At 41.7% G+C, this 22716-nt stretch overlaps 1 protein-coding gene across 2 annotated transcripts; it reads right to left on the bottom strand.

The window, feature by feature from the left end:
* Positions 1 to 4082: 4082 nt before the first annotated feature.
* On the bottom strand, positions 4083 to 22621 carry KLHL22 (kelch like family member 22). Of its 2 annotated transcripts, none has more exons than XM_074844257.1 (7): positions 22357 to 22621; positions 12182 to 12434; positions 11119 to 11284; positions 9195 to 9913; positions 7959 to 8151; positions 6297 to 6530; positions 4083 to 5244 (listed from the first exon to the last, which is right to left on the bottom strand). In XM_074844257.1, exons 2-7 carry the CDS (start codon positions 12406 to 12408, stop codon positions 4867 to 4869), a joined length of 1917 nt encoding a protein of 638 aa, XP_074700358.1. In that variant the 5' UTR covers positions 12409 to 12434; positions 22357 to 22621; the 3' UTR covers positions 4083 to 4866. The 2 variants fall into 2 exon arrangements, with proteins under 2 accessions (XP_074700358.1, XP_074700357.1); XM_074844256.1 differs by having other exon boundaries at positions 12182 to 12451.
* Between the last annotated feature and the right edge of the window lie 95 nt (positions 22622 to 22716).

Genomic DNA, 22716 nt, shown 5'->3' on the forward strand with positions numbered 1-22716 from the left:
TCCTGAGTGGAAAACAACAGCTGTTTAGTCATGTACAGCAATACTAGCAAAACAGTAGACCCAGAGATGAATAACACCATCTGAAAATTCACATCTGTGCAAAAATATTTCATCCATTGCTAGTGCTACTGGTTTAAGTGCTTGTATCTGCCAATAAGAGTCAGCTTTGAACACATGTAGATAGGCTACAATAGATTATGAAGGTGTTCTCTTGTCATTTGAACAGGTTTGGATAGTTTTCTGTTTGGCCAAAATATAGATTAAAAAATAGTACTTGGACTTACAATAACATGCTAAATAATGTTTAAAAATAATTACAAAAGCCACAGGTTAGCAGCAAAATTAGTAACACATAGTATATAAAAAGGAAATAAAAATTCCTATTCCTGCATTTTATTGAATTATTATTTTTGTCATAATATAAATCGAATGTAATATGTCTAATACATAGTGATTCTGCCTCCATTTCTTATGGATAATACTAAAATCTCAAAAGAGTTGAAACATGTCAGGAATAAACAGTATTTCATTATAAAGCAGTTTTTGTGCAGTACTGCATGGGGCAGCAGAACCAGCACACCCACCTTCCCATCCAGGGAGGATTCGAAGGCATGGAGAGGTTTTCGGTTTGGAAGCAACTGCCACAATTAGCTGTTCTGAACTTGTATTCATGCAGGCTGTGTGCATCCTTCAAGTAATTCCCTCCCTCAGTTTCAATAACTGTGGTTGAACTAGGCCAGATCTTCTAGGTAAAAGATCCCATGTTCTAGTTACATATGAGAAAAAGGTGACTTGTTCAAGATCATTTATGTTACTGGACAAGACTGGGCTTCAACTCCCTAGACTACGGACAACCATCTCAGGTGTATGACATCCCTACAAGCGCATTTGGTTTAGGAAGAATGGAGAAATGTATGGTACCACTTTACCTTTTTCTTACATATATTTATGCTCTTTGTCTTACCTGTTGGCAGCTTCCACCCTCAGAGCATGGCCAAAGAGTTGTAGCACAATGGAGGAGGTGGGGAGCTCTTAAAGTGCATCAGCTGCTGATGAAATAAAAACTCAGTTGGCAGAATATTCCCTCAAGAAGGTGCCGTCCCTCTTTCCCTGTGCCCAGCTGCTCCTTCTTCCTTTTGCCAGAAGCTTCTGACCCCATCAGTTGGGCTGAATGCCAAATAAATTGTACATGTGGCTGGTCTCTTAAGTAAGGAGAAGTAAATTTCTGTCAAGCGTATACAATGAGAATCCTTATTTGTTTCAAATCAAGTACTGGGTAAGCTTCCAATGCAAAATTAACCACCCTAATTTAAACCATGAGGAAATGGGGAAGGCTATGTTGGATTTGGAGATAGGCAGCTGGAAAAGAAATACAGTAGTGAAAGCAGTCATGAAACAAAAACTGAAGCAATCACAATCACTTCTCCAAATGTGGAGGCTTGAAATACTTCAGGATACAAGTCCACTAATTACAAATCTAGCAAATATGCCTATACAGCTTTACCTCTGTGCTGGCAGGAAATAGGAAAATAGATTATCAAGAAACCTAGTTGTTATTCTTCTGGACTTCCTAATGTATCAGCGGTTTAAGTGTTGGTATTTTGATCACTTATTTCTGGAAGAGTTGTTTGGCTATTCTCTTACAGACCAGAAATAACCTAAAGCTTTCTTAGTTCATTGTCCATCTGTCCACAATGCCTTGTGCTATACTCTCTCTGGGGAATTGCTGTAAAAAATGAATGCTTTTTACTCTAAGATATAAGACATATTTAGGAGATCATAGAATTTATAGATTAAAAAAAATGGAGTCAACCTAAAATCCCTATGAGTAAATGTTTTTCTTGAGATAACACGTTTAAGTGGGCTGTTGAAGGCTGAGTTCCTGAAGCATCACTCTTCATAGGAAAACTGATCAATAATAATTATAGCTCTGCGTATCAATCTGTAATCTCTCCTGGAATTTCTTTATATAGGCAACTGTAGTAAACAGGAAGAACAAAGTGCTTTATATCTGCTGAGTTAGATAGAATTGCCAATTTTAAAGCAAACCAATTTTATTATTGTTTAGCATATATGTTAGTTTTAAAAGGTACATGCTGGACTAAAATGAGCTACTGCTAAATGATTAGGATGGTATGAGCTAAGCTAAACTCTGTTTTTTTACCTAACCAAAATACATGCAAGTAAGATAGTGCATACCATAAATTTTAACAGTCACATTACACTGGGTGAAAGCAACAGAAAGTTTTGTTTATATCAAATCAAAATACATAATATCTGCCCTTAGGTTTAGTCCATGTAATTTAGGGGTATTCTACCAGTAACTAAAAAACCCATAAAAAATAATGCAGCACTTCTCTCTAAAGTAGATGATCTACTTTAAGGAAAAGTAATTTCCTTGTAACTGCAAACTGATTTGCTTGGCACAGCATCCAACTGCAACATTTGATAAATAATCCAGCCACAAACTTGCATATATTAATACATGGAAAAACGGATCACCTGACTATGTAAAAATCAGTATTCAAACACAGGAGTGATAGGGTAGAAGCTGGACACCACCACCCCCCCCCACCCCCCCCCCTCCATGAGTTTTCTCAAGATGTTTCTTTAGCTTAATAATTACTCATGGATGTCTTATATTCTCCTATGTAATCTAAGAATTAGCCTATCAGTTTCGTTATTCGTAATAGTAAGTAATACCCTCTAGTGGTATACACAGGAAAAGAAGCCAAAGAATGATTATTTTTTTTATCGTGAAAGAAGCTAAATAACATTTTCACTTCTATAACAGGGTATCAGAGATCTGTTGAGAAGTGCTAGTTAAAATGGAAAATGCACTGCAAGCATTAGACTTGAGTTAGATATCTGGGTTTAGTTAGAACAGCTGGGTCTAGAATATGACCTGGACCACTAGAAGTCTTGAATCACTTGTTGTTAGCAGACAGAACAAATTGCCACTGCAACACTTGCAGTCTGGAAGTAGTTCTAGTGATGTCCAGGGCAGAGAGAGCTGTCCTTACATCTGACAGATACAATTAATTCCTACACGTTAATTCTGCAGGCAAAATAGGAATACTCGTCAGCCTCCTATATTGGTGTGTAATACAGTCTGTATTTCCAGACTCCATGTGCAGTTCCGAGTTCATTATCAAAAAAAGATTTTCTGAAGAAACTCATAATCAGGGTTTCCTGCAGTTACCAGGTCTTTTGTTTTATTTGCCAGTTGGCAAAGGTTCAGAGATTGAGGTGAAAACTGACAGTGCTGGAAAAAAAAAATCCAACAAATGCCCCTCTTACCAAGAAAAAGCTGTTGAGTTTATTAAAAGAAGCATGCAAATACTCTTGAATCTTTTTCAGAAGCCCAGTCTACTAGAGTCATCTAGGTCCATTTTGAAATCATCTTTGTTTCCATAAACAAAACATTCCTAAGTAATGGTAATATCCAGGAATTTCTTCCATGTCTCTGAAGTAGCATCTCAATGTGCACTATTTGTCACAATGTGATGACACGTGACTAGTATTGGATCATTCTGATTGTTACTTTGGTTTTGCCCTTCTCCTGCAACCCCATTACTGCTACAAGATCCAAAAGCTTTTGGTAGTTTATCATCATTTTCTGGTGGCACTGATTACTTACTGCCCCTCCAAGAGGAAGGATCCTATACTATTCAGCTATCACACTGGTTCAGACTTTAGATCAGCTTCTAAACTAGTGCTAAGCAAGTCGGTAGTCAGAAGCCAATTATTTTAAGGCCTCATGAAGGAAGGATTTACTATGCCTTATCTTTCTGAGCTGTAGTAATTCTGTATTATGTTCCTGGCATTAGTTCAGCTACTGCAGGGTCCTGGACCATTGTAATCTTAAATACCTGTAGTTAGCTCCTTATTACTTTTTTTGTTATGCTATGGCAAACCAATCTCTGCTGTCTTTATCCTCTTCTAAAGCATATAATAAAAGAATGAAAAAAATTGCCCATCCCCCAAGCTGGTGTAACTTCACTGATACTAATATAGTACTATAGGATCTAATTAAGCTCACTAATTTTCAGATTCCATGGTTAATAAAACTGAGACAGTAGTTAAAAAGAAAAAAGTTCTGACAAGGATTTATTAATTTATGCTTGTGAACAAATGTGTCTGACAGTTGAACCATGAGATTGCCATACTTTGTACAGAGAGTTTTTTCTAGAAATCTTCTTTCCACTGTGTTGAGAGAACTTGCAGTATAGAAGTTCAGGAGTGGGTGTCAGTTCACAGACTCTAACCCAGTTACAAAGATGGCTGCATGCCCAGATGAGACGAAGGTTCAGACTTTCTTGCTATCGTTCCTGTTTCTGTATGTTCAATCTTGCTGAAAAACCCATCAAGCTGTCTGACACCTGGCACAGGAGGGAGACACTAGGTGTTACCTTCCTGTGTTAAGCTGGCTAGGAAGTTCTATTACCAAAATGAAAAGGAAAAAAAAAATCTCAAAAAGCTATTTCAAGCTAAAAGCTGGAAGGAAAGAAGCTAGTCAAGCTGAGCCTTCTGTGCCTTTTTTTCTGTCCATGCTGAAGATTGAGAAGAGTCTCCTGCAAAGCGAAAGAACCTCTATACTTTAACTGGGGGAAAATGGCAGTTCTGTGGTTACTTGAAAAATGCTGCTTTCTGGCAGGTGGGCAGATACTGACTGTAAGTGGCATTTGTGCAGAACACTTGCAGATGGGCAGATACTGATTGTGAATGGCATTTTGTGCAGAACACTTATTTTTCAAACCTTTAAATACTGATTTATGTATATAAGAAAGACATATAAAATCTCTAAGTATTTTCTCCAAGCCTTAATTTCCTCATCCACTGGCAAAAAATAAATATTAAAGTTTTCTAATCTTCACTTGAATTGTCAAATTCCTCCCAGTCTGATACACTCATAACTTCCGATGGAAAGTCAAGGTGATACTTCACGCGGTCTGCATGCCATTCTGAGAACCATTTCTCTGTTTCCATTAAAATAGCCCTGGGCAAAGTGAGGACGCAGGCAGCCATCCCAGAAATATCATCCTCCAGCTGTGGTCCTTCCTCCCAACAGTCTCTCTCTGCGTCGTAAATGTGGACATAGTCCATGCGGATTCCTCTGTTGTGGGATCTGCCTCCCAGGACATAGATCCTGTTGTCTAAGACCGCAATACCTGGCTCTCCATGTCCTGCAGGAAGTGGACATACATTTGTCCACTGATCAGTGCTTGGCCTATAGCAGGCAACCTGTGAAAAAAAGAAAGAGATTAGCCAAAATCAAACTTGTATCTCAGTGACAGAGGCTGGCCATATGGCAAACTATTTAGGAAGCCATGCAATATCATCAGCCTTTTGACAGGGTGTTGATAATGGAGAGAGCGTATCACTATGTAGTAGAATACAGTACTTGGCAGAAAACTGTACATAGTTGTCATATAGCTCTGAATCACAACTTCTGACCCTGCTGCTGGAGTAACAGCTGTATGTCATTGAAAAAAAGTACACAAAAGTGAAAGAGATGGGGACACATAGTAATATAAGCTCAGACATAATGCATCTGTTTGCATTAGGAAAAAATGTGCTGGAACATACAAATATGACAAACCTGCTAAGCTTTCTCTGCACCATATGTTGGGAAGTTTTAGATTTCATTGGGTACCTACTTGGCTAACTGCTTTTATTTGTAAGCACCTTTTTATCATTCAGATACTTTTCAGCTAGATTTAATTCTGCGATCTTCATTGGCTTTATAAGAGCAGTTACTTTTTGTGTCTTCTTTTCATGTCTTTAGCAGTTCTAGAAGCTGGAATAAGACTCAAGAGAATTCTCTCCAGCCATCACTTATCATCACATACTGTTCATTTAAGTGCATTATACAATTACCATCCGACATAGCCTTAACAAATCTGTCCTGTGATTACACACTGGTAATTCAAAAGTCCTCCATTTATAAAAAAATGCATGTGAAAAGACAACGTAAAGTAAATTTAGTTGATGTGCTACTTACTGGATTTGTGCATGCCAATGAATGTTATCCATCAAAGATGTTTTAAAATTGATAAGAACTCCAAGTACTGGAGCTTTAATGCTTTGTGGGTTAGACAATGCATTCAAGACAGACAGTGGTAAATAAATCACTGCAAGTTCTGCAATTGAGTGGGGGAGAGCTGGTGCAGTAGCTGTTGCTGGGCAGACGGTTTTATTTGCATACTTAGCAGGAGAAAGACACTACGTCAGAGTACAAGCATCCATAAGAAACAGACTCTTCCAAGAAAGACATGGGTATGACATGCTCTCACCTGGTGAACATCCCTTCTGTAGCCAGAATCATTGTTGCTTCCTCCAATTACGTAGAGCTTTCCCAGCAGTGCAGCCATCCCATGCCAAGCGCGTCTCACTGGACCATCTGCTAAAACGTCCCAGCGGTCAGTTTTTGGGTCATAACATTGTAGCTCCTTCAAATAGTCTTCTCCTCTCCTCCCGCAAGTAATATACATCTTCCCATCCAGTGCTGCTCCAGCATGTGCATATACCTGTATCACCACATGGGAAAGCAGGAGGTTGAGGTCTGGATTTATTTATTTCTCCCAGTTTCAAAGTATAGAATAGACATTAAGGGAGTGACATTCTGCATGAGTTATGCAGGTATCAACATCTGGAAGGATATTCTTATAGACAATTCCTTTTTAAGTGATTATGCTAAAAGTGTGAATTTCTGAATGAAATACACTAGAATTTCTAAAACTTCCCGAACCGCAGTGGGTTCTCATTCTTTATTGTTCCTTGATTAGAAGATCATTCATACTATTACTTTTCTCCCTAGCCTACTTGGAAGCCTTTCTGTTGGAGATTTTTCTTATACAGTGTTATCAGGAATGCAAGATATCCTACTTAGTAGCACTCAATTGGATCTTGAGGCTTTTTATAGTCTCAGCATTGACATACATTTATTATTTGTGACCTCATGCAAGCTGTTTATCCCCTTCTACTTCTGCATCCCTTCTGTAAAATGGCAGTAATGTTTATATTTTTAAGGTGTCCTGAGATTCTCAATTGAGAGGCATTATGGAATCACGAATATTATTTTGTGCTCATCACTTGACCCAAAGCTTTTAAAAGGCATCATAGAAATCAGCATAGTGTCTTGAAAGATTACTCAGGATTTAGTTTTCTTCCCTAACCAAGATTCATCAAGCAGTTGTTTCTATTTATCTTCCAACATTGCAACACTTTTAACCTGAAAATGGAAATTCTCGTCTTTTTTCAGCAGTATTAGAACTTAAAACAAACTTTTCCACTCATAACCCCAATTCCCATGTCATTACACCATTTCCTGGTTCCTGGGGTCATGACTGCTAGTTTGGCAATTGCTGTTCTAGAAGGATAAATGGCACTGATGACAAAAGACAGCTATTCACTCACATATTTCAAATGAGTAATGGTCTTACGTTAGCTGACTGAGATGTGATTCTGCATCACATAAATTATTGTCACCAGAACTTGTTACCCAGCCCCAGTTCTGTGTCCAGGAAATAAGTAATCTATAGAAACTAATGTACCTTCTTACTGGGGCATTATCTCTTCTGATCAGGAGTAAAGCATGTTGTCAGGACTGTGAGAAGCTTGTACTACTGTGGCTCATAGTTTACCTGCCTAGAAGCAACGGGAACTTCCTGTTCCCAGAGGTTATGCATTTAATTTTAAATGGTTTTAAGAATTAACACAACAAAGGTACAGGGGAAACCTAGAACAAAACAGGAAAAATAAGCATTTAATCTCAAAATGTAATTTACATATATTGTTATTCTCCTTTCCTGATATTCATTTATCCCGTATACAGAGGCTACTGTTTCCCATTTGAGTATCAGCAAATTTAAAGCTACACATGAGAAATGCATCTAAAAAGATTAAATTGGGAATTGGGGAACTGCAATAGTGTGTGTGGCTAACGCACTCCTTACCTCCTTCTTCAGAGGTGTCACATATTCCCAAGTGTTGCTTTTAGGGTCATACCTCTCCACTTCCCTCAGGTCTTCATGGTAATCTCGGCCTGCGACGGCATATATATAGTTGTCCACAACACAAACACTGAGGTCAGCGTGCTCTTGCTGTAGGGACTGGATCTGGAACCATTTGTTGTGTCGCGGATCATACCTTGTAAAAGAATAGGATCAAAGAAAATTATTCATACAGCCACAGAATCATTGCTGGAATACCAGACAGCACCACAGATGTGGGTTACTGTGCTGTCTTTGGCTGAAATTGAGCTCAGCTGTAAGTAGAGTGAAATTTGGCCTTGTCAGCATTTTATTATTAGCAAAGTTGTTTTATTCTATTTTTAGAAGATGTATTTTAGCTGACCTAATCATACTATAAAAGCCTAGGTTTTCCATTATCTTATACACTGCTGTCAGGTTATATATCAAAATCTCTGCTTGCACAAAGCCATTCTACAAAGTAAAACAGTCTAAAAATAGCACAAAGACTAAATCTGGATTTTAAAGAGTCCAAGAAGGGCATAAATATGTGGTGGGTTTTTTGATTCTTTTCCCCACATACCTGCTGCTCAAAGTGAACCTCATGATTCACTTTCAGATCAAAATATCTATCTGGTCTGGAAATTTCAGTTACAGAGAAAAGTGGTTGTAAAGTGAAACTCTGCATGCCATAAAATAAGGGCAGCTCAGCTAAAACTAGTAAAGATGACCACAATATAAAGATAAAAGTGTTTATATCAGTTTTTGCAACATAATACACACAAATTCTTGAAAATCAACAATAAAACCACTTTTTTTGGTAGTTAAATCCCTTTGTATTGGGACCAAAACTACACACAGAGAACTTCCAGAAAATCCTAGTTCAAGAGCATCTAGACAATCTAGGGTTCTAGGTTCATTACTGCTTCCCACACCTTTAATAATTCCCCCCTCCAACAAGGCAGAAACTAGCCCATGTAATAGTAAATGAGTAGCTGTTTCTACCCTATCAGGCTTGGCTTTGTCCCATAAGCACTGCTGGAAGCTTCCTGTTACTATGAGGCTCATTTCTTTATTTCTTGTATTTTCTTTTCAGTGAGGCCCCTGCTCAGTTCCTAATCTTGCGGCTAGCAAGCGTACAGACTGCGCTACTGGCTTACTGACTCAGAGATGGGCAACAGGGTGGTAATAAAAATAATAACAGGATTATCCTTATCTTACCTCCAACACCTTGATTCTGCTCGAAAACCACTTACATTGTTGTCTCCGCCAATTAAATACACAAAATTATTGAGAACAGCAATCCCTTGGTTGGACATTCTGGGGGCTAATGCGGCTGTAAAGTGCCTCCACTCTCCCAACAAGGGGTTCAGATACTTGGCTTGATCACTGAGGACAATGGATGGAGTAGAATGCATCCCTCCAAATCCCACTACACACTGGAACTCTGATCTCAGCTGTGTCTGGGAGCTCTGAAGCATTGGCTGAAGACATTCATTCTTGTGGTACATTAATGCATCTGCAACTGTATCTTTTAAAGGACAGGGACTTAATTTGTCATGAAGCCTTTGCAGGATCTGGGGTTCCATCAGAGGAAAACGAACTGTCTCAAGTAGCTTAAGGGGCTCCATCAGGGAGACCTGATCTGTCTCCAGTTGCTCTGGAGAATAATGATAAAAAAGTGCCCCATCATAAACTTCAAACTCATAGTTAACCTCCAAACGGTTGCTGCTGAGAAGGGAGTAGACCTTCTGCAAGGGTAGCTGTCGGTACACTTGTGTCCTTGAGAAAGCTGCAAAATTCTTCAAAATGTAGGAGTCCAGCTGATCACTCAAATGTCTCAAGTCATAATGGTCAGCTAGTCTGTATACGTCCAGGATGTTCTCTTCATCTACCCAGGACATGAGAAAATCACAACAGAACTTAATGACTTCTGGAATCTGCAAGAGAGAGATATTTTTCATTTCAGACACCACTTGCCTCACACTCAAGAGACAGGTGACAGAAGGCTGGGATGACTGTAAGAAAGTTGTCCACAAGACGACTGCTCTCCTCACAGTCTGATCACCATGTTCACTTGCTCCCAATTCACCTTTCTCCTGAGAAAAAGAACTCAACATGGGTATGTAGGTGGATATAATATAGATCTTCTAGCCACACTGTAGTGCAAGCCTATGAGTTTGGCTTCAGGTGCAGCAGCAATGTGTCTTCCAAGTCACATGGGACACTGGACAGCCAGGCTGCCTGGTTTGCTAGCATGGCACCAAGCTGCAGGCTGCCTGGGAGGCAATCATGGAAACAGAAGGCACGGAGGACATGGTGAAAGCCAGGTTTACAGTCACTCTGTAATTGTTCTTTCAGAGCACTATAGACATGCTGTATCAGAACTGTATCTGTAACAAATATGTCTGCATCACTCAAGAACACAGGAAGTCATTTGAAAGGAAAATTAATATTTAGTATTCTGAATAAAATTTGAGGTTGTATCTGTCAGGAGGGACTACTGGCAAATAAAGAACTAACTGCTGTCCAAGAACCCCTCTGCTAACAAAGTAGTGCTAAGTGTGTAGAAACCAACCAAAGCAAGCACTCAGAAAGTTTAAGATTTAGTTCCAAAGTCATGTGCAGCCATTAGCTGCAGGGGAAGTTAGAGAAAAAAAAAATTGTCTTAAAGGCACATGAATGCTGCACTTAGTGCAGAAACCATAGTGGTAGCATTTCCTGTAGTGACGGGGTCAGGGGAGGTTATGTGCCTGTGGACTCAATCTGGGGAAGACTGTGAGCAGCACAACAATTGCTGAGCAGCAAGCTCTGTCCTTTACCATAGGCCACAGGTATTCCTTTTCAGGAAAGCTTTCATAAGCAGATCAGTGGAAGTGAGTGCTATATAAAATAGTCCTCTAGATGAAATAGTAAATGATTATAAAACCACTGGCACAAATGAGATGTGCAAATACTCATTCATTGTTTCTACCCTTCCACAGTTAGTTCCAGTGGTTACAGCACCCAAAGAAATTCTTCTCATCAGTCCCATGCTCTTATTCACCCCCTAACCCTCCATCTAACCAGATATCCATGTTTTCTGTTTCTTTCATTGTTGCTTTTGTTTCTTGCTTCTTTTTTGTCACATCTCCCAGTACCTCACCTGAAGCTGACAGGCTGCAGCTAAGGTTTCCTGTACACTGTTCACACTGAGTTCCAGCTCAGAAGTGTAAATGAAGTTCAAGATTTTACACATTGCATTGTAGGAGATGCCATGAATATGAACTTCTTCTTGTTCCATCTCTCTCAGTCCTCCTGCAAACATTCCTCTGTAAAAAAGACAATGGCACATGCTATGGCAGATTTGCAGTTTCCTTATCTTATGTTGTCCTGGGGACATAAAAAATATTTAGATAGATAAAAACCTAGCCAGACACTTTTATGGGATTACCTCTTCTCTAAGCCAATGATACAAAGAATACAGGCCTTCAGGACCTAAGAAAGTAATACTCTTCATTCTGCAGGAAAACAGTAGGGGCCATCTGAAAGGTATGATTCACAGCTGAAGGACATAAATACAGACCCAGTACATATGGATAGTCAACTGGGCAGAGGCAGGTACTCTGGGTGTGGGGGAAGAGGAAAAACAGAGGAACTTGGGACTGCAGGATTTTTTTCTAAGCTAGAGCAGTTCTTCCTCCAGTTAGAAGTTTGTGTGGATTGGGATTCGTTTGTTTGCTCTATGAAAATAAAGTCAGTTCAAGAAACTGCTAGTCAAACCGACCAGGGGAGTGCCTGGTTTAACAGACAGTGAGTCACACTATAGGCATGTAACAGAGGAGTGACCCACTTCCAGTGACTTTTGGTGTATTGTGAAATGATCACCACAATGGGCAAAGTCTTACAATGGTAAGGATATGTTAAAAACCACCCAGAGTGCATTTATGCAGAAGACACCTGTTCAGATAGTCTCTCCTCTTTATATACCTCCAGGTACCACAGGCAGTGAATTTAGGGGAGGTAAGCTCAGTGTACAGGAACAAGAGCTTTATTTCTGTAAAGAAATAACGGAGATGAATAAAGCCATACAATTTTGAAACACATTCAGCTCCATCTTATGGGTCTAATTTTACATCCAGAAGCAGTGTGCCAAGACAGAAGATTTGAATGGTGCAGGTTTGAGTAACATTCAGACACATGCTTGTTACTGCCGTACTGAAGTGTACCTGAAATAGTCACAGGATGCAGCTAGAAGTATGCGATGAGCCTCAATAGGTTTCTCTTCCACTACCAGAACTACATCGAAGAGGATGCTGCTGTCTCGGAGAGATACCAAGCCACTGAGCAAGGCCTGAGAGTGCTCTGCACTGCGGTATGTGTTGCTGGTGCGCTGCTGAAGGGAGGGCTCGAGTTGAGCTTTGTGTGGCTGAGTCAGCTCCTGATCCTCCGCCATCCCAGGCAGAAATGCTCAGCCACCAGCTGTAGCAGAATGAAATCTGTGAGACAACAGAATCAGCAAAGGTTTGTGCCTTTTGCTTTACGAACGGTCCTCTGACCCCCGCCTGTCACAGAAAATAAAGCAAACCAACTCTTCAGTCAATGGAGAGACAGTTCTACCCTGAAGAAATTATTCAGAATGATGATACTGGAAATAGACAGGTGTACATCAGCACACCACACAGAGTGGCAAAACACGGTTTTTCAAACAAGTATTCTGATTCTTGGGTTTTCAGTCCAAGAGTCAGAGTATGTAGCATGTGGGGATATCTTCCTTTCTTAGCAAGCTTTCACTTCCCAACCCATTACCAGAACCCCTTGTTTCTTTTGCATTTCTGCATCATTTATAACAAAGAATAAACATAATTTTCGCCAAATTCCAAATTGCCTAATATCCTCAGATAACTTGGCTGCAATATAAACTGCACCTTTCTGTCTTGATATTTTACCACAGAATCTGAGAGCTCTCCTCTCCCCCCATCTTTGCTTTTTCATTTTCCTTAGCTGAGCACATTTCCAACTGTCGTTCTATAAAATACTGTATGAAACTGTAGGCTTCAAAGTGAATTTCTTTATTGTGACAACTACAAGCTAGCATGCACAACTGCTTTCCACTTCACCGTGATTCCCTCCAGAGAGAGGGTATTTCCTCCGGTGTAGGCACTGCAGAGAGCTATCCTGTACCTTTTTCTAGGGCTGCCACTGTAGGAAGGTCCCCTATGGCACATGGGGAAACACCTGTAAAAAGCTAGCTGGAAGTGATTGTGTTTCATGCCTATGGTTAAGCTGTCAAAATCTCATGAGTCCTCTTCTACCATCCTGTAATTTACCCATTCCATTGTCTTTGAAGAATGTCAGAAGTTGTAGCAGTTAGAGCTCAGACTCCATCCAGTTGTCAGAGTGCATTAAAAAAAACACATTAGCAAAAGGAAATAACTTAGCTGATACGACTGCTTAAGACACAGTTATAATAGCCTCTCCTCTGGCAGCCTGGGAAATAGCTTAGTGGCACAAGGGATAGTCACAAGGGGTTATCAGCAGTCAGAGAAGCAAAAGCAGAACAAACCCAGCAAATCCAAACAAACAATGAAGAATGGAACCATTGTTTAATTGTGCCAGCCATAGACAGCGAATGCAGCATTGGAAATCTCTCCAAGTACTGCAAGGTATTCTGTGTATGGTCAGTGAGGAAGGAGCTATCTGGATGACACCAAGAAACAGGAAAATGTTTATTGAAGTCACCCTACACTGTCCAAACCAAAAGGAAGCTAGGTGGCACTGCATGGTAAATAGGATGAAAAAAACCCTGAAAAAGCATATTAATGGTTGTCTGCTCTTTGCCAGCAAAACCAAGACAACCAACTCAGAAACGGAACTCTGATGAGACAGCCTTCTAGGAAGCACATTCATGTTGACTACATGGGGGAAACTATCCATCATCAACTGAAGAGATGAGTAATGGATTATTTTTCATGACAGGTAGATGCCTTTCCTAGAAATAAAGTGACTGCTTTTGAAGCAGACAAAACATTACTGTATCATTTGATTTGCTCCCAGGGAGTACTGAAAATGATGGATTGAAGCAAGGGAGATAATATAGGAAAAAAGGCAAGTGAAGGAGTGAGTATTACTAGATGTTAATCAGAAATTTCCCATTTCAGTAGAAGGGAATAAATGCAGCAAAAACAAAGTAGCGTGAGATGTGGTCCAAATGCGGAACAGATGCAGATAAACCACATTAACTGTGTTAATGTGGTTTAATGTGGTTAACACTCCAGAGTTAATGTGGTTAATGCTCCAAAAAAGGCTGCATCTTTTCAGCTACTTAGAGGGCTGTATCAAAAGAAGCCTCTATGAGAGTAAAATCATTGTATCAAAAGCAGAAGTAAATGTAACAGATGAAATATTTTCTGAATTCAGACTTTTGTTGGGTAGGGGAAACAGCATGACCTTTGATACAACCTTAGAGCGTGTCATATAGTGTAGCCATTCGTGGAAGAGAGGCTAGGGAGAAATAAGTGAGATATATTAAAACTACACAGGCCATTGAACCCATGTAACAAGTGTTAGCAAAGAAATGTATTGTAGGGGAAGTGGTTTCCAGAAAGACAGAGAGAGATACATGCAGAGTAGACTGGGAAACCTGTATAATCATCCCAAGCCTTTATTTAAATCTACCTTTAATGAATATAATTGTAGACAGTCACTCTTCAGAATACATGCTGTATCCAAATAATCTTAAAACGGAACAGAAAGGAGGTGAAGCTTTCAGCAAGTAAAGCCCCAAAAGGGATCCAACCTTACAAACACAGTAACTGGAACCAGGAAGACCAAATGGTATTATGAGAGTAAATTAAAAAAAAAAAAAAAAAAAAAGAGAAGAGAAATAATTCAGGGATTCTGAAGTCTGTATGAGCATTAGTATCTGCAGAGGTTTCAATGACAAATGGGGCTGTCTTGCACAGCTGCAGGGAGTTTATCTCACTCTAGTTCTACTAGATGTGGACTTGAATGGACACAACTGTTAGCAATAGCTGAACAAACCAGCCCTTCTAGCAGACCTCAGTGTGGTCAAACATAGATGCTGGGAGTGCAGCTGAACCATCGTCCACAGATGCTTCTCGGCTAGCCAACAGCCCAGCCAAGAGGTATTTGCTACATTCTATTTTTTCAATTCTGGCAGTCCCTACTTCTTGTTCTTAACTCTTGCCCCTGGATTGTATCTTGGCTGTGAGCTGGACTGCCCTCAAGATGGTCACTCATGCATGTACATCAACACAAGAGCTGCCTTGTGTGTTTGGAGCACAGAGCCACTATGATATGAAAATTCACCACTCTATAGATACCTGCAAATATTTTGCCATCCACAGTTCTTTGCTGCTAACCAGTTTTGGGTGTGTAGGTTGAATACTGATGCTACTGTGGAAAAAAGGTGGAATACTACTGAGCAGGAACAGTGTATGTGGTCTAAAACTTGTCATAAGCTCTTTTTATACCTGGATACATGAAGTTTCCTAATTACACTGTGGCTACTGAGAGAATCTATATCCTGTCATGTATATCTCCCTACTCTTCTAAATTGGGCTTCAAGGCTAATAAATATGAATGCCGACTGTCATAGTTTTAACCAGTGGTAACACACTACTCTAAAAAAATTCTCACTGCTACATCAATTGTTGCCTGCTTATAAAATGAAAGGTAAGCATTTATGGTTAATCCACAATGTATGACTGACATAGGTGGTTAAGTCTTCTTATTTGAGCTATAAGCCAAGGAAAGCCTCTTAGCTTGTACCTAGGTAGTCTTAGGAACGGGTAGACTTTAAGACAAGGAAGGCTTAGTAGGGGATGGCCAGAAGATTCACTTAGCTGATTACTGAGTGCCCTCAGCTTTGTAGTAGCTGTACAAGGAGCAGCTGGGGTTGGGTGGGTAGGAAGTTAAAAGAGTGGTTGTTGCAGAGGTTAGTAGAGTTGTGTTGTGGGCTTCTTTGAAAGAGAAGTGGGATGGTTTTGGCATTCAGGGTTTTTCTGGATTAAATGTGGTATGCTTGGTGAGCAGGCAGTTTAGTGTATTTTCCTGAATATTGTTCTACATTCTGACCACAAATTTGCTGGGGAGGGGTACTGATGTTGGCATAGCACCTTGCTTCTCAGGCTGTGTGGTCCAAATATGACCTTTCTACTGTGTGCTTTGTGCCCCTCTTACAGTCTAAAAATCTAGTACTCCAAATGGTGGAAGTGAGCTATTTTATATGGGTGGGGGGACCAACTATTATCTAGGAATTGTTATGCCTTTTAAGTGTCCATCAATCTTAAAAATAGCAAGGAACCTTATTGAATAACCTCTGTATATTTTTAGCTGAAAATAATTTAACCCCATCTCCTCAGAATTGTATTTTGCTTAATCTTTATTGTCCTGTAAAATAAAAAAGCTACATATAGTAGAAGCAGTACAGCTCTGGAGAGGCAGAACAGGTTTGTTCACTTCTTGTACGCTGCAGAAAATGTCCTATTTACTGTTTTTCCTTCCTGGCCACTCACAAACTTTGTTGGCTTTTAGGGCTTGAGACGCTATTTTCACAGGCTGGCATATCTGTCCCTGTAAATGAAGGAGCTGTAGGCAGGCCCTTGGTAGCTAATATAAATGCACAGTCCCTTGAACCATGCAGCTAAGCTCCCTCTATCCTGAGCCTCTCTACCAGAAGGGGGCTTAGAGGATGTTCTTGAGGCCTCTCTGTTCTCCTACTTCTGCTATTGAGAAACTTGCTCTATGACTAAGCCAAGTTCCTAGAAATCTGAGTGATGCTTCCCCCCGCCCGCCCCGTATAAGTTTCTCAGTACTGGTCTGCAGTTAACAGTGGGATTCAGTGGCTGAGTATTGCAGGACTGACCCTAAGGTGGAAGAGATGAGGAACTCTTTCTGTTTGCTGTGCTTCATTAATAGTATTAAAGATAAAAAGTATTGTCTTATGTGCTGTGGTATGCTGTCTGTACAAGGGAAGGCAAGTCCTTGTTCTAACCACTTTGAAACTGCAGAGAAAATCAGACTAGAGGTTTTCTTAGCTGTCTGCACAAGGTATTTGAGACTGCAGTTATGTTGGTTTGCATTTGTCTTTTAGAGGACATGGGTTAATGTAGTAATTAATTTTAGGGTATTATAATTGAGGGCCCAGTACATAAAGAGGCGTATGAGGTCAGTAATTGTATGTGCATTTATACAGGCAATGCTCATGTAGGAAGACGTGCACTATTGGGTCACTTCAAATCTAGCAGCTAAAAAAACAAACAAAAAAAATCCCCCATAAAGAGCAAAACTCTCAGAGGTACCTAGAAAGTCATGACTGCTCTTTTCCAATAAAATTAAATTTTCTATATTCTGTACCTGGATTCCATTTAGGAACCAGGAGAAAGCAGCCATGCCTTGCAGTGGTAGACACGGAGGGAGCATGAAGGAAATCTAGTATTTCCTACTTCCTGTACTATACTCAAAGTTCACTGTATCACTAGAGGTCTCTTGTAATAAGCTATAGACACAATGGAAGCTACAGTCTCAGTGGCTTGCAGAGAGCTCCGTGTGATTGTCTTGTATTCAACCCCCATTACCACAACATGCTTCTGCAGATTACTTGTATGAAAAATTACAAGTCTTAGGCTTCTGATTATTCAACTGAAGTAATTGCTTATCTGTATATGAAAAGACTTGTGGTTCAGTTTTTTAACAAAATCCCCTCTCTGATCAATGACTTGCTTTTGCAGCAAAGATACGTGGTTTATGACTGCGGAGGTTGCACTTGGACAGGAGGAACTGAGGGAATGGATTGTGCCCTGATCATTCAAAGGGCAAAACGGTGAGAGACTGGTGTGCTGGCTTGCTCTTGTGTTCGCTGAAAATCCTCACCCTTTTAAGAACACAGGGTATAGGGATGGAGTAGCTCAACAACAACAGGGAAAGGAAAAGTTAAAGGTGTGGTAAAATAGACGTGGTAGAAGAGAATGCAGCGTCTGTCCTACCTGAATTTTAAAGTGCAGCGCAATTGTTACACCTAGGTGTTTGAGTGCTGCTCCAGTAAAGAACATTCTGAGGAGTGGGAATTCATACAACTTTCAGTATATGTTTCCTGAGATTGAGAACTGTCTTGCTTCCCTAAGAATCTGTGTTGTACCTGGGAGCACTTCCAAGCAGCTGGGTCAGGGCATATGTCCTGAATGTATTCTGCACTATTACTGGTATTGCATGGTATGATATACACCTAGACAAGTACCCACCCCTTCTATGACTAGCATCCACATCATACAGTGATGCTTACTAACATGTGGTATGTGGGTGGGTTTTATGGGTTTTTTTTGTACAGTTGTGCTGACAGCCTTGATTGTCTACTGCAGAGAAATGGCTGGATACAGGAAGGATTATCTAAGTTGGTTTCTATGGAAACTCGGACACTTTTGTATTGAAGAGCTTGTGGCTGTCAGTTACATCTCTACAAAGAGGTGTTTTATGCAGATAGTGATATTTTCTTGTGCATCAGCTGTGCCCAAAATAAACTAGAGCTTGCTGGTGTCGGGTATCCAAATCTGTTTAGCTTACTGCCATATGGACAGGTGGTTCAAGCTTGGTGGGAGTCCCACACTTTCTTAGAATTGTGGAATAATTTAGGCTGGAAAGAAACTTGGGAGGTCTCTAGTCCTATCTCCTGCTCGAAGCAGGAAAAACTTCAAAATTGGGTCAGGATGCCGAGAGCCTTGTCTAGTCAAGTGCAGAATCTCCCATCCTCATCAATAATCAGAAAACTGAGAGCTTAACCATCAAATTTGTTTTTTACTTCATCCTGTCTGAATTTTTTTTTTTGCAATTTGTCACATTTGTGCCTCATCCTCAACACTGTGAACCACAAAGAAGAGTATGGTTCTATGTTTTCCTGTACCCATTAAATAGCTTTAAAAATGGCAACTGGCTCTCCCCTTAGCCTTTTCTTCTCTGTATTGAACAAACGCAACCTTCTTGCCTTGCATGTGCTCCTATCTCCTTGGCTGTGCTCCTGCCCTGTATGGTGGTCCTCCACTGAACTCACAGGTTTTTCTTTCAGTATGGAGCTTAAAGCTGGGCACAGTATTCAGGTTTTGTGAGCTGCTAAGTGCTGAACAGAGTGGCAAATAATAATTTACCATGACCTACTGGCTATGCTCTGGCTAACAGAGCCCAGTATGAAGCCAGCCCCTATTGGAGGAATCCTATTCAACTTGCTGGTCATGAGGACTCCCAGGCTCTCTTCTTGAAAAGCTGACTTCTAGCCAGGCTTGTCTCCAACCTGCTCTGATACATGGAGTTACTCTGACCCAGGTGCATGACTTCACTTTTGCTATTGAAATGTACGTGGTTCATCTTGGTCTGTTCTTAAAGCTTGCCAATGCCCCTCAGTTGCAGCTCTGTCCTCTTTCTTGCAGGCCATCTTCTTCATAGCTTTTTTCTAATACAGAGCAACCAGTGTGGCATGCTGATTGTGATCCAAATAGATTAGGCCCTTAAAAGTCTTAGCACATTGGAAGAAGTTTAAAATCTGTGCCCTAAGGCTTCCCACACTTTCATCTCTCCCAAGGGAGTAACAAGGATTAGGATCTAAGCCAGGCTTCAGCTGAAAGCCTGACAAGAAGATACAAGACTAGAGCAAAATGCTAGTTATGCTGACTCGCAGGGGTTGCAAATGCAAATAGGCAGAACCTTGGCTATGTACCAGAACTTTAACAGGGCAGAGGGCACACGAACAAATAGATCAACTAGTCAGGGAGTGTGCAGAATGGGGAGGCTGCTGGGTGCCTGCCAAAACAGTTCAGAAAACAGATGCGATGCCACAAACAACGTAAATTGAAAAGCAAAACTATCATTCCTTCTAACTGGAGTGCAAATACTGGAATAATTCACCAACTACATCCTAATTTGTAATGGGCACTTGTAAGACTGTTTGCTACATAGGAGACAATTGAGTATACCATTATGTGTAGACAAGACTTAAGCCAGTTTCATGCTTTTTGAAGAAAAAGGGAAGAGGGGTGAAGGAAAAACAGGAGTTTTACTCAGCCATGTTTCTTTCAGAATTATCCCTCTACACATTCACAACTGTGCAAAAAAAAAAGTCATCTTCCTGAAACATCACTTCACTTGAGGAACCTTCTACAAATATGGGAAACAACCCAAACAACTCCTTTTGACCGAGGTCCCCACAAAAGGAAAGAAACTAAGACATCTAGTAGTATATAATATTGCAACATTAGTTTTGAACAGTCATCAACACTTTTGCTAGGTCTATACAGACCATCTCTAAGTTGCTAATGGAAATATGCAAGTACATCACTCAGGGCTGAATTTCTGAGCCATTTTCAGTTTCTAGCATTAGTAGTATACTTGAAGTGTGGGAGGAAACCAAAAGGTGTGGTTTGGGAAACTGCTTTTGCAAATTATGCTGTCTCACAAATTTTGGCATTCACTCCTTTCAGAAGTAAACACCTGTTGTTTGTTTTTTCCAAGCCTATTACAACTTCTTTGTAAGACATATTGAGAATAAACCATCTCATATTTAATATGTATATGGCAAAACTCCCATGAAATGCATTTATGTTTAAATATATAAAATTAAAAATATTTTCTTCCCCATGAACAGTAGCATAACCTAAAGATTGTGACCCTTCTATCTTGAATATTTTGCCTTATCCATGAGTAATTTGCAACTTGCCCAAATTAATAGAATTACGAAGTTTTCAGTAGTGCATTTTTGGGAGGTGGCCTGTGGCCCAAATGCTACCAAGAAATTGTAATAAGGAGAACAAAAATTCAATGCAGTGCTAAAATGCTTTCCCTTATGGCTTCATCATCTTTTTAAGAGTTTGATTATTTTCTCGTTCCTAATCTTGAACTGAGATTTGGTTTTCACCTGAGTATTTCAATAGTCATGTTCTCATTTGGATGGAGTGGCTGCTTGTGTTTGAAGGAAGGAGTGTTAACCAACTGTATTCAGGCAGGGTGTACCTGCTGCTTACCCTAAAAACAAGTGGCCTACCATTGAGGCTCCAGCTTTTTCCAGAATCAGGAGGTAGTGTTTAGTTCTACGTTGAGATAGATCTGGTAAACCTGTGAGGAATATGTTCTTTTGCCAGAATTGTTTTAATGATACCAAGAACTTAAAAGGCCCCTAAAAAATGCTGAAGTCTTTTCCACAATGAGAACAACACTTTTTTTTTTTTTTAATGAAGCTTCTATAGGATCAAGCTTTCTAAGTAATAACTATGCCAAAATTGAGTTTATAAATTAGCCAATGGTACATGTTCTATGAATCTTGAGAGACTCAGCTAGCAAGACTTGAACCTGTTTTGTTGAACTGTTAAACCACATCATGAATTTTTAATAGTCTAAAATACAAGGAGGAAAAAAAATTAGGAAGTAAGTAATTCTGTGCCAAATACAATAATTAAATGACCTGGAAGAGAGCAAAGGCATCTTCCTGCATGCTCCAGCTCCTATTTCTGTATCAAACATGAATTCACTCATATTATTCACCACATTAATTTTGTTCCTGCAGGGATCTGTGGGGTTCCCCCTGCCCTGTAACTTACACATTTCCCCATCAGAAACACAGAATGAACAGTTTTCTCTGCAGGGAAAGGCTACCTGGAGTTGCACAACATTAAAAGAGACAGCCTGACTCTAGACTAACGCTGTGATGAAGAGATGAACGCCAGTTAAGGCATGCTTATGGTTTTACTTTCTCTTCCCCTGATGAAAATGCCTTTGCAGGTCCTGACACCCAGTATCTTCCCACTTGCTCATCCCACCTCCCATGAGGGCAGCCCAAGCGAGGCAGCCCTTGCACCACTGTGCAGGGACGTGGGTCTTGGCCTCGACCAGGGCCTCCTCAGGGGCTTCATGCAGACAGCAGGGCCTTGGCTTCAGCCCTGGCCTGCCCGGGGCGGCCTCGGAGGCTTCACGGGGGCGGCAGGACCTTGGCAAGGGGCTGCCTTGGCCTGGCTGGGAGGAGGGCGGCCGTGCGGCTGGCAGGGGCCTGGCAGACCCGGCTGCGGTGGCTGTTGCGCTGCACCCCGATCCCGCTCCGGCCGGCGCACCCGGCGGCCCCTCGCCCGTGCCCCACCCCCGCCCCCCCGTGCCCCCGCCCCTGGGCATCCCTGCGGCTAGCACGGGAAGCGGGACAGCGCCTCACCGCCTCGGGCCTCGTCGCGGGGCGGGGGGGCCGAGCTGGGACAGGCTCCCGCACACGGCCCCGGGGCTCGCTCGGACCCCGGGGGGAACAAGTAACGCCGCTGCCAGGGCCGGCTAGGGGGCGCCGCCTCCCCGGGAGCACCGGGCGGCCCAGCCGGGGGCCTGCGCTCCCTCTCCCCCCGCCGCCGCCCCAGCCACCTACCGAGAGCGGCGGCGGCGGCGGCCTCCGCCAGCGGCTTCCGCCTTCATGTGCGACCCGGAAACCACGGCGAGCGCGCGTGACGCGCCCGCCCGGCGAGGGAGGGGCGGCGGCGGCCGGAACCGGGGCGGGCGGCGGGGGCGAGAGCGCCCAGCGTCACCCGGGCTCCGGCTGCGCTGCGGTGTCCCTGGGCGCGGGCGTGCCCCGTCGAGCACCGGGGTCTGGGGCGGCGGGCGGGCGGGTGCCGCCGGTGCGGATGTCCGCGCCGCTGCCGCCAGCGGTGTGCCTGCGGCGGGACTACATTTCCCAGCGAGCCCCCCGCCGAGCCGGACGCTCTCGCGAGAGTTGGCCGGGCTCGGGCCG

The sequence above is a fragment of the Strix aluco genome, chromosome 18 (assembly GCF_031877795.1).
Source record: "Strix aluco isolate bStrAlu1 chromosome 18, bStrAlu1.hap1, whole genome shotgun sequence".
Classification (NCBI taxonomy): Eukaryota; Metazoa; Chordata; class Aves; order Strigiformes; family Strigidae; genus Strix; species Strix aluco.

Coding starts and splice junctions, on each gene's coding strand:
- KLHL22 (XM_074844257.1), bottom strand. CDS start 12,408: ATGGCGGAGGATCAGGAGCTGACTCAGCCACACAAAGCTCAACTCGAG. Junction 9,914..11,118: donor CTGCAGCCTGTCAGCTTCAG/GTGAGGTACTGG, acceptor TCTCTCTTGCAG/ATTCCAGAAGTCATTAAGTT. Junction 8,152..9,194: donor GCAGAATCAAGGTGTTGGAG/GTAAGATAAGGA, acceptor TTCTTTTACAAG/GTATGATCCGCGACACAACA.